Source organism: Nesoenas mayeri (genome assembly GCF_963082525.1).
Source record: "Nesoenas mayeri genome assembly, chromosome: 1".
NCBI classification, from domain to species: domain Eukaryota; kingdom Metazoa; phylum Chordata; class Aves; order Columbiformes; family Columbidae; genus Nesoenas; species Nesoenas mayeri.
Window position 1 is genome coordinate 61,332,534 of NC_137541.1, and position 11,887 is coordinate 61,344,420.

Genomic DNA, 11,887 nt, shown 5'->3' on the forward strand with positions numbered 1-11,887 from the left:
GTGCTCTCAAGAAACTAACCCAAAATTAATGTAGAGCGCAACAAAGGGAAGTTATATGCACACTTTCTCTTGCTCCTGGGTCCTTTTGGTTAAGCATAGTTGGACACCCTTCCCTGAAAATCATATAGAACACAGTTTCTTTGTGAGTGGCAGGAAATTTTTTTTGTCTAAAGTATTAGATTAAGAGGATGAGTATCTTAGTTTCATCTTCTATTCAGTTCTGTGGCAAACTTCTTGAGTCTTTGGACAGTGATTTTACCCACTTCCGTAGTGTCATCATCTCCAGAATGGAACTACCAGCCTATCTCGCAGCATGCCACCAGAATTTCAGGAGATCGCTGCATGTGAAAGCGCTGCATAGAATTATTATTTCTTCAGCAATGCTGAAGAGAGCATGGGCGTTGCTTCATTTGTTGTGCTCCCAATTAGTGAGGCCTAATTTTTGGTCTGGGAGTGAATAGGCAATCTCACCATTCTTATATTTCTCACAGTAGGTTGCTATGTTGGTCTCTAAATCAGATTCTAGCATTCTTTAATAGTGATTTAATCTTCAGGCACTTTACTGTATATAGTCTTTAAAGGTTAACGGGTGTGTCAAGTAGTTTTTTCTTATTAAACCAGTTTTACAGCAGAATAGAAATTAGTTTGCAGTATGACGCGTTTATTGCAATAGTTGCTTTTCAGGAGGATATATGTGCAATAGGGAGTTTACAGTGAAATGGAACTGATGCGTTTTATTTTCAAATGCACGATGAATTAGACTTTGGTTGAACTTTTAGACCTCTGTCCTGGGATGAATGGGTACAGCTTGCTTTCAAGAAATTCCTTTCTGGTAAAATATGCTGGGTCTATATTCAATGTTCTTTCACTATGTATTCTTTTGTGCTTTAATTTTAACAGTTTGCATTTTTTAACATCTTTTATATTCAACCTAATGTTCAACTAGTCTGCAGAAAATCTCTGACCGCCTGGTAACTGTAATCACCTACTTAAACCAAGCTCTTGTCCTCCCTCTACAGGAGAATTTGCAGCGTTCAAGTAGCCACAGCACCATGGCAGCACCCACTCTGTTATTTAAGTCTTGTGTTCCTACAGTTTCTTAACATCAAAACTCTATTCTGCTCCGCGAAACCTAAAGCAATTTAGAAAAGATATCCGTAAGCTTAAAAGTGGAGCAGAATGGAACTGCCAGTCCAACGACACAATGGGAAAGAAAAAAAAACACAAAACAAAAAAAAAATAAAAGAAAATAAATAAAAGAAATAGTACCTTTTTTTGGGAACCAGAATCCTCTGCTGCCGGTGTTTCTCCTTCAACACAAGCCGCCAGGTGCACTTGGAGACCCGCGGCCGCTGCCCGTGCCATTGGCATCATTCCCCGGAGAGAGGAGAGGGCGCTCGTGGTTTGACTCTGGTGCTCGGGCATGAGGGGATGGAACTGCTGCTGCAACTTTAGGAGACTTTGCTTTGGATGGTCTGCCGGTCGGCTTTCTCCCTCTAACAACGTACCATCAGAGGCTGAATGTCTGATGAGTGCTAATTCAAAAGAATCCCTCCTCCGTCCTGACCTTTTATTTTTTTTTACTTATTTCCTGGTGTACTCGCTGATTTATGGACAACGCAGTATCCCCTTTTCACTGTATTATGTCAGACGCCTAAGTCTGTCTATAGTATTGGGTTTTATTACAGTAAAATTAAAACCGCGAGGTGATGGGAGCTGGGGAAAATGTTACTGTAAAGGCGAAGAGATTGATCTGAAGGAAAAGGGGATGCTGCTGCACCTTTTTTCAGATTTACTTTATCGCTTCTTCAAAAAACAAACGACAGCCACCAACCTTAACCTTTTTCCTTTTCGAGTATTTTCTTGGTATGTGCATATACAACATCTTTCAGAAGGATTCAGTAGATCCTTCTTTTGTTGGTCCAGCAACAAACTGAAGTTTAAAAAACAAAAAATGTAGCGCGATTGTCCTCTTCTATTTTTTTTTTCTTTTGTATCATATGATACAATGTATTTATCAAAGATGCTACCACAGCATCTGAAGTCTGTAGAAATCCTGATACAGACTGTGAATGGTGTATGTACCTACTTTAAAAGTTTTATTTTAAACGAGGGTGCAGGTTAATGCCAGGTACCTTACCAATATGTAATGTTTTCATAAACGGGGAAAAAAGTTCTCAGGTTGAATTGAATACAAATACAAAACCCCCTAGAATTAGACATTCCGAAAATTGTGTTTTGGTACTTTCAAGAGCTTTTTTTAAAGGATTTTTATCCTGTTAACTAAGCGTCCTCTGATAAGTGTGTGTGTAAATGTGGAGCACCTTGTCCTAATGGCAAGGTGTTCGATCAAATCAAAACGGTACTTGCTGGATCCACGCTGACTACTTCTCCTCTCGTTGCTTTCTTCCCTGTCATCTCTTTCCTTCCGTTTGTCTTTCCCTTCTGTACCCTTGGCAAACTAGGGTGAAGGTGGCGGTATCTCCATCAGAGTGCGTTGTTCTCCTGTCCTCCAATCCTGGTTTTCAAATGGTCGGTAGCTTTTTGACGAGTTACCCAGTCAGGGAAAAAATAAAAACAACTCAGAAAGTTCTGCACATCATTTACCTCTAGTAGAATATCTTGTGATGTGATCTGTTTGCAGAGTTCTCCGGTATGTGCTATTACATGTAAATTATTTGTACAGAGGCAAGTCAGACCACATTAGAAAGAAATTCGAGATCAGAGAGAAGCTTTCCGAATTAGATTTGTATCTGCCCTGTGCCACTCCAGGTGAGGCAAGAGAATCGACCCCCCTCTAAGCAGGGAGGTTCTTGCTGGGGTGGGGAGGTGAAGGGATGTTAGACAAAATCATGACAAATAAATGAAGGAGTTAAATGTGTGTGAATGTGATGTCCATGCTAAACAGGGGTGTGTTGGGTAAGGACACTGTCCTTCCCTCCCTCGCAGAGTTGGACTGTTTGTGTCTGCAGAAGGTTGCTCCCAGGTGAAGGGAGAAACCCACATGGGTAGTGGAACGTGTTTTTAAAACCCTGGAGTTCTGCAGCATTGCTGGTAGCCTGTTTGGTTTTGTCAGTAAATATTTACTGGGGTTATAGGGACCGGACTAATCTGAAGTGGGAATTATAACTGAAATACTGTGTATTCATATTAATTCCACAAACATTAGCAAGACAGCAATAGTGAATGACTTAATAGTCACTACAAGAATGAAGTGATTCATGTTGGTACATGAATAGAATTGATTTTGTGTACAGGATGCATTTTAAAAACAAACAAACAAAAAGCACAAATTTTTCTTGTCTGCTGTGGGTCTTCAGATGCTGTAAGGTTTGGTTGTTTGTTTTGTTTTTTTTTCTTATTGAGATTGGCAGGAATTTAAATAGTAGCAATAGCCACTTTCCAGTGCGGAGAAGCGAATGAGTGAGCGGTGGCGTGCGTGCCGGTGGAATCACAGCGCTCCCTGTGAGCATTGGAGGCCAAGACCGAGGAGGTGGAAGGAGCCTGGGGCCGCTGGGCTCAACAGGCAGGTGAAAGCAGTGACAGACTCCCAGAGTGTGACACAGTCACCACTCATTCTCCCTCCAGCCCCTCTGTGGGCTGTGGCCTAATTTGTACCTGTCAGGCATGCTGGAAATTAATATCCCCTTGAAAGAAGTTGTTATCGGAGCAAGTATGTGCAGGTGGTGTGCAGTCATTCGTTTCACAGAGCTTGTTAAAAGCCCTAGTTTCCTTTCCACAAGGTCATGCTGGTAGAAGATTGTCTGCTAAAACATAACTGTTAGGAATTTCATTGTGTCTTTGCTTAAAATGAACTTATTTTTGTGAAGATTCATTACCCCTTAGTCTACAATATGCTTCTTGAGCCCATAGGAAAAGCACAAGGAAAATTGCTATCCTTGTCCATGCAAAGCACTTTATAAGTAACACGTGGTCTTTGGGGTTTTTTTATTGGGGTTTGTTTGTCGGGGTTTTGTTTGTTTGTTTGTTTGTTTTCTGAGGAATGTGCAAGTTGTTTGGCTGCTGTTTAGAGAAGTCCTTTTAGGATGCATTTCTACTGGTCTTCATGTCTCCCTCCAGACAGCTGTAGTAATGTGTGTTTGTCTATAGGAGGTGCCACGTAATACTCATGCAAAACTTTGGAAGGGATTTGGCTTGTAAATAATTGGAATTGTTATTTTTTTCATCTTTTCCTTCAAGAGTTTTTCTGGATGTCTTGCATGCCATCAGAACCAGTCCTAAAGGTGCCCTGTAGTTGTTTAGTGAACAGGGAGATCAGAGCAGAGTGCCCTGTATAGGAGTGGGGTGAAGGATGTAAACTAAAATAACCAATACGTTAATGTCCATTACACCACATTTAAGTTTCTCTATTATGCCACAGCCACAGGCACATGTCCTGTATGGGGATGTTAGAACATATTTTGTGTGCGCATTGGGACAAACATCTAGACAGTCATACTGCTTTTAGCTTTACATTATCTAGTCTCTAATAATTATTTGGAAATCTACCAGTATCCAATCCCAGCTGTTCATGTCTTCATTAACGACACAGACACCTTCCCCTCTACCTTTCCTTTTCCACACAGTTAGAAGAGGCCCGTTACCCATTACATCTTCCCTGTCAGTACATGATAGTTTCCTGCAGCATATTTGCTGGAACTGGAACATTGTGGTGGAGCTTAAACCAAATGGTATGAGCGTAGAGGCCTGGTTATTTTGAAAGTAAGTTCTGCACGAATTAAGTCTTACATGGCCCCAGATACAGTTAGCCCCATCATTTGTTTTTTGCTGAACTCGTGCAGGTCATTGAACGAATCCACCTCTGCTTTTTCTGCTCACATAAAATCATCTTTCCTTGTACTTGAATGCCCCAGCAGCTGGTGATGATGCCGAATGTTTGAAACCAAACACTGCCATCTTATTGTGGCCTCTAGACATCACTTGGATTAGTATGTGCTCATTAGAGGCAGAATTTGGCCTTCATGACATAAAATCAATGAAATGCTGACTGTTGATAAGTACCATGTCTTTCCACAAATGCCCAAATGGGGGGAGGCGGAATACGCTGAAGATCATGCACATATAGGTTTGCTTCTGTGTTTGCCTGGTGATGTAAATGCATCCAGCATTTCACAGAACGTTTGGGGAAGCCAGATCCTCAGAAACCTCAGAAAAAAAGTACTAGTTGAAGTTTTGATAGCTGGAGGGGCTAAATTTAGGGAAGCAGCATGTAGCCATTTCACACTTCTGCAGCCTATAGATTTCATTCCCTTCTGGACTGTGAGTGCAGCATGTGTAGCACAAACTATTCATAGTACTGTAGACAACGTGTTTTCTGTCTGTTGAAAAAAGTACCACCAGTAGCACAATGCGACAGGCAAAGCTCCTAGGTACAGCCAAGTTCAGTTAAAAAGCAGTTGCATGAGTGTTACGGCATGGCTCTGGAGGTGCTGTGTCTTCTGGTTTTCTGTTACGCATTTGACATAGAACTTTATGAAAGAAACTGTCTTCTGCAGCCTTGTTAATATGCATTTGCACTTCACATTTGTTTGGGCATGCATTTTAAATATATTTTTTCATTGTTTCGTTACTTCTTACCTAGTAAATAAAATCATCAAGGTTCTTCTTTGCATTTAAGTTCAAGGATGCCAACACAGAAGCTACTGAGTCAGCACCGTGACAGCAGTAAATAGCTACGAAACTGTGGAAGGAGGAAACTGTTTAAAAACTGCAGAATGCAAAGTACACCAAGAGCAAACTAAAGCGAAAACTAGCGTATGTATTTTCTGGAGAGAAGGGAGCTATCCAGACCCTCTGTTAAATGGTTTACATAGGGATCCTCCAAAACAGTCTTTGCGGTTTGCCAAATGATCATGTGCCTTCGCAACCTTAAAAAGTACAACAGAATGTAAACCAGGTGCTTTGTAACTAGAGCAGTGGCTTTGGTTTACTTCTGATGCAGTAGTTTTTGTATATAACTATCACCATAGATAGGTAGTTTGGAGCTGGTAAACTTCTGTGAAGGAGGGCAGAGTGTTCCCCAAAATACTTACGGTCATTTCAAAGCTAGGAATTGAAGGATACCTAATTCAGTTACAATAAACTTGCTGCTTGAAATCTGCTCTATCAGAAGTTAAATGAGGTTCATTTAATTTAAAGATAAAAAAGCCCTCCTCCCCCTCCAAAGACACAAAGATCTTTTTAAAGAAGGGTAATAGAATGCTCCAAAGAGGCCCAAAGTTACACTGTCATAGCATCTTAGAATGAGACAGTAGATGAAAAATGGGAGTTAGGTGAGGAGAAATCAATGGCTAGTACTCATGTAATCATGTAATATATCAGGACGATACAATTAATTCCCTGGCACAGAAAGTGCAATTCATTTTGTTTTATGGAATATCAGCAGGTTTCATTAGTTCTTCCTTGGGCCTTTTGCAGTTCCTCAACAATGCAGGCGACTCTCCAGCAATGACACACTGTTATTGCACGTTACCCATGGGAGGTGGCAGGTGTGTTGTCAGCTGAGGGACAACCAGTAGGTGTGATTTTGATTTGTTCAAATTTCAAAACGGTTACGTAGACTTCTGGCAGTACCTACACACCAGTGTCATATTTAACCTACTTGTCTATAAAGGACAAAATAATGGGGTTTGGTATTAGTCCTTTTTCAGATTTTTTTTTCCTTTGGGGCAAGACCTTGGGCATAATTGTAAATTATAAAGTTATGTCTAAATGCACAGTTCATGCAAAACATCAGACCAGTTTTTACTTGGCTTTGTTCCTTTTAGAATGCAAAGTGTAAAAACATTTTACTAATATTCCAGGAACTACCTGGGACCCTTCTACCTGTCCCAAATTCTGCACTAGCAGTACATGTGAGAAGATGGTGTTTTGTCTGTTTTTAAGCAAAATCATAAAGAAACTATTTCTCTAAGAGAAGGGAGCTGTTGGGGGAGGGTTTAGAAACTTCTAAACTACCTAGGCATTTGCTTCATAGCATCACAGCAGCAACGTGTTCAGCTCATCCAGCCTACTTAAGAGCCAGCAGTGGCCTATCTGGTCATTTTGTCTGGTTTATCGAGTTTGCAGCAGCTGTACTTTAGAATAAGCCTTGTGTGACATTTGCTTTTGAGCGAGTAAAACACAAAAAATAACTATGTTTTCTTTTTTTGTTGTTGTTTGGGTTTGGAAAACGGTTGGGGTTTGTTTTGATAAATGTCATTCTGCGTTGTATTTGTGTATTCACCCTAGCTGAAAAGAAAATCTGTTTGTGTGTTCGGGAGTTCAGTGGAACATTTACAGAAGAAATGAAGCCCTGCCGCCTGGGCACAGATGTTGGGTCTGGGGGGCAAAATGGACCAAACTTGGGTGTTGGGTTATTTTGGGATGGTGGGGGGTTTTGAGGGCATAATTTAAATTAACTCTCTAAAATAAAATGTAAGTGCAATAAATGTGCTTTTTTTTATTCAAAGCTGTGAACCTTTAGGAAAAAAAATCAATGACAAAAAAAATGCACATCATTCCTTCACGAGCCTTGTGTTCTACCTGCCCCCCCTTCCTTCCCCCTCTCCAACTTCTCCTCAACTGACAGAAACTTGACAGTGGCCAACTTGCATGTTTTGGCAACCCAAATTAACGTTGCTTTTCTTCTGATCTCGTTTGTTGGGATCGGGGAAAGTCATGGCCCCTACTCCATGGGATACCTTTGGGATTGTGGGCTGCCCTGTGCCACCAGCGCCAGGTCCCGCACCCTGGGGGTGCAGGAGCCAGCCCACCTCTACCACGGCTGTCCCAGCTGCCAGCACCGTGCTCCTCCCCTCCCTGCACGGGCTCCCAGAGCTGGGCGGGTGACCCTTTTTTTAAGCAATTGCAAAAGTCATCAGCTGCCTAATTGTGTCCCTTTGTCAGAAGACACGTGCAGGCTGGCCACTGTTGCCTTCTGTGACTCTGCCTTGTTCTGAAGGAGCAGGTCCATCCGCGTGTGCGACCTGTCGTGCATCACTTGCACCGTTTCTTACTTGAGCGCGCGCTGCTTTTGCCAGATGAGGAAATGTGCACCGGTCTCTTGGGGGTGTCCACGAGAGGCGCAATGTCTGTGTTTCTGTAAAAGGTGATGGAAGGTGTGGCACTCGGTGGTCGGACCCTATGGGGGGAGTAAGAGAGGACTGGCTTGTTTAAAGTTTATAGACATACAGATCTATAGCCTTTAAACTTGATTATTTTTATATATAGACAAGACAATGGCATTACCTCATAATACAGAGGCTTGTTTATGAGAGGCAAAGTATCTAATAAGGAGAGGAAAGGGAAATTATATACAGATTTCTTGTTTTTTGTTTGTTTGTTCCTTAGTGCAATGAAATGTCCCAGCAGTTTAAACTGTGTGCTAACACAACATTCCTTTCAGCTGTACTTTTTTGGTTTTTGACCACCAGAGGTTTGCGAGGGGCTTACAACTGCGAAGTAGAAGGTCCACTTTGGTTACTTAAAAAAAACAATTGTGTTAGTAGATTTCCATAGCTGCTTTTTAAAAATCTACAACGGAGTAATTGTTTCGAAACTTGTATTTATTTTTTAATTTGTAACAAAATGTTTATTTTTGGTTTCCTGTTACGTAGGTCATGGCAAGTCCCCTTCTTTCCCTCTCAAGTTTCCCCTGTAATTGCCAATACAACTTATTTTTCTTGTTTGTTCCTTCCCCCTTTACTTCTGTTGTCCCTTCATTTGTACTTTGGAGTTTTTCTCATGTAAATTTGTACAATGGGAAATATTGTCCAGTTTGGTTAGAGAGCATGGAGACTTAAAACATATTAAAATTTGATAGCTGAATTCAGATTGAAGAAAACTATTTCTGTGTAAAGTTATTTAAAGAACTCTGTATTATATAAAAGGCAAAAAGTTCTATGTACTTGATGTGAATATGAGAATACTGCTATAATAAAGATTGACTGCATGGAAAAATCTGAAGGGGATTGTTTATGGTGTAATTCGTAAGTCTCCATGAAGTTCTAGAAGTGCAACTTAAGGTGGTTTAAGGGAGTCAAAAATTTACTTCGATAATGTTGCTTTAGAATGTAAATCTGGAAGAGAGAAAGAAACAAAAAGAGATGCCTAGAGAATAAGCTAACTCTCTTCATCATCCTTGTGCTGGGCCACTGTGCTTAGAAGGCATTTTTACCTTTGCAGAGGGTTTTACTTCACAAGGTTTATTCTGGACTTCACTAATACCCAAGGGAGATCCCCCTTACCCCGTGGAAAGCTCAGCAGCAGCTGGTCTGGGCTCCCTTCAGGGTAACTTCCCTTGCTGCTGTGGCCACTGCTACTTGGTGACAAGATTTCAGTAACACGTGGCTTTCAAGTTAAGCTTCTCTGCAGTTCTCACATAGACACGTTTTATTTCCCCCCTCAGCCTTTTAGTGGTTATTTGGCAGAGCTTTAATGGTAAGATTCTTACCTACAGTGCATTCGTGGAAGTTTTAAATCACTCTCTGAACACGAATATGTCACCTTATTTCTTGAGGGCAGCACGTGATAAACGGAGCAAACATTACAGAAGCTCATGTGGACTCAAGTATCCCACCTCTAAAGTTGTGATGTTCATTCTCCAGAAATCCTGCGGCACTCAAAACCAAAGTACAATTCAGCTTAAGATGTTGTTTACAGTCAACTTTTATTGAAATAAGGGCCAAGGAGCCAAAGCTTTAGTTCCAGGGACCTCTTTAGTTCCAGGGACCTGCAAGCAACAGAAGAGAATCCTGAGAACCTTTTCCACCCATCCTTTTCCCACCACTGAGAGCAGGGGACAACCTGAATGGTGCCTTGTGCTGCCTTAAGCAGTAGTTGAAGCTGCTAGCTTTGCAGAGCCATAATGTAACACAGCAGCTTGAGAGAAGATACTTAAAGAATCAGGAACAAGCAAAAAGCCCCAAACCTTTAAGGGGTGAATTGCACAGGTCTCTCTCTCTAGTATAATAAGAGAGCATGTTGTCAAGATTAGGTAATGCTGGGTCTAGAGAACAGCATGAGGAAAGTAATTTTTAACTGGTGGTGGTAAAGCTATGCTACAATTCATTGAAAAATAAGTTGTTATACTGCAGGCTTATGTTACCAAAACTAGACTTCCTGGACTCAAGTATTATTTAGCAACTCAAGAAAAGTGTGCATGAAGGCAGTAAACAGATATGTGGCACATTTACCTTTGGAAGTGCATAAACAATAGCTGAAAGTAGGGTACTTCTGCAAGTACCACGAGAAGGGGGCCAGTCAGCACAGCCAGGCATGACGCTGTGGCACTGTATCACAGCCAGGAGCTTTTAAGTAGAATTAAAGCACACTGTGTGTGCCTTGGTGACTGAGTGTATGGGTTTAAGGGCCTGCTGGAGAGGGGCCAGAGGAGCCACAGAAATGATCAGAGGCTGGAACAGCTCTGCTGTGAGGACAGGCTGGGAGAGTTGGGGTTGTTCAGCCTGGAGAAGAGAAGGCTCCAGGGAGACCTTATTGTGGCCTTTCAGAGCTTAAAAGAGGCCTATAAGAAAGATGGGGACAGACTCTTTAGCAGGGCCTGGTATGGTAGGACAAGGGGTAATGGTTTTAAACTAAAAGAGGGAAGATTCGGGCTAGGCATGAGGAAGAAATTTTTTACAGTAAGGATGATGAAACCCTGTCCCAGGTTGCCCAGAGAGGTGGTAGATCCCCCACCCCTGGAGACATTCAAGGCCAGGCTGGACAGGGCTCTGAGCAACCTGATCTAGTTGAAGATGTCCCTGCTCATGGCAGCGGGTTGGACTAGATGACCTGTGACGGTCCCTTCCAACCCAGACTGTTCTGTGACTCTGTCCTATAGCTGTGCAAAGCAAAGCCCGGCCGAGCTGCAAACCCCTGGCGGGCTGTTCCGAGCGGGCGGTGGGATCCGTACCACTGCGCTGCCGGCACCCGCGGCTGGAGGCGGCTACTCCGCGTCGTCCGGAGGGATCCCGAGCTCCTCGTCTGTCCAGGCCGCAGGGTCTGGGTAGGGAAAGTGGCCCTGGGAGAGAGACACCGCTCAGAGCCCGGACACGGCCCCAGTCTCGGCCCCAGTCCCGCCGCCCGCCGCGCCGGCCTCACCAGCACCATGTCCGAGCTGTGCCAGAAGTGCCAGAGGATCCAGAACCACATGAAGCCGCTGAGGAGTTCGCTCCGGATGACCTGCGCCCGCGTCAGCTCCGGGAACTGCCGGTACCGCGGCTGGATGTGCACCCCGCCGCCAGCGCTGCAACACACGCACCCGGCGCCGCCGCCTCACTCCCGGCTCCCGCCCGCCCCGTTCCCGCAGCCCCGCTCCCCGAGCCCCGCTCCCCGCACTCACTGCCGCAGCCCGACGGCAGCGGCGCCGTTCCCGGCCCGCAGCAGCCGCCCTGCCGAGCGCCCCAGCGACGCCAACATGATGGCGGCCCCACCACAACCTCCCGCCGCCCCCAATGTCACCCTGCCACCTCCCAACAACAGCCGCGGCGATTGGCCCGCCCCGCCGCCCGGCGCCTACCAACTGCGGGTGCTGGGGGGGGGCGTAGGTGTTGTCTAAAAACTGTTCGGTTTTTTTTCACTCGACACAGAGTGGAGAGATTTGTTTATCCCATGTCTGCGCAGCGCCGGGTGCTGATGTCACACGAGTAACGTTCATACATTCAGAACCCGCCTGGACACCTTCCTGTGTAACCTCATCTAGGTGTTCCTGCTCCGGCAGGGGGATTGGACTAGATGATCGTTCGAGGTCCCTTCCAATCCCAAACATTCTGTGATCCTGTGATCTCGGGCACTGTTACCGGCACTTTAACAATGACGCTTTGCCGCCCTCATTCCCATTGGCTCTTGCGACACCCCCCCCCCCAACTTAAAGTGACAGCGCCCT

At 44.0% G+C, this 11,887-nt stretch overlaps 2 protein-coding genes across 4 annotated transcripts in view; one reads left to right on the plus strand and one right to left on the minus strand.

Annotated features, from left to right (window-relative positions):
* BRAF (B-Raf proto-oncogene, serine/threonine kinase) overlaps nucleotides 1-9,512 on the plus strand; it is an 86,881-nt gene extending 77,369 nt beyond the window's left edge. For all 3 annotated transcript variants that reach the window (XM_080363974.1, XM_080363975.1, XM_080363976.1), the window contains one exon: nucleotides 1,020-9,512. In XM_080363974.1, coding sequence (XP_080220100.1) covers nucleotides 1,020-1,042 — 23 coding nt within the window. In that variant the 3' untranslated portion in view covers nucleotides 1,043-9,512. The remainder of the gene's footprint in view (nucleotides 1-1,019) is intronic.
* A 139-nt stretch (nucleotides 9,513-9,651) lies between these two features.
* NDUFB2 (NADH:ubiquinone oxidoreductase subunit B2) lies at nucleotides 9,652-11,473 on the minus strand. Its single transcript, XM_080363977.1, has 4 exons — nucleotides 11,345-11,473; nucleotides 11,104-11,248; nucleotides 10,916-11,023; nucleotides 9,652-9,733 (listed from the first exon to the last, which is right to left on the minus strand). The coding sequence occupies exons 1-3, from the start codon at nucleotides 11,419-11,421 to the stop codon at nucleotides 10,949-10,951; spliced, it is 297 nt and encodes a 98-aa protein (XP_080220103.1). The 5' UTR covers nucleotides 11,422-11,473; the 3' UTR covers nucleotides 9,652-9,733; nucleotides 10,916-10,948.
* Between the last annotated feature and the right edge of the window lie 414 nt (nucleotides 11,474-11,887).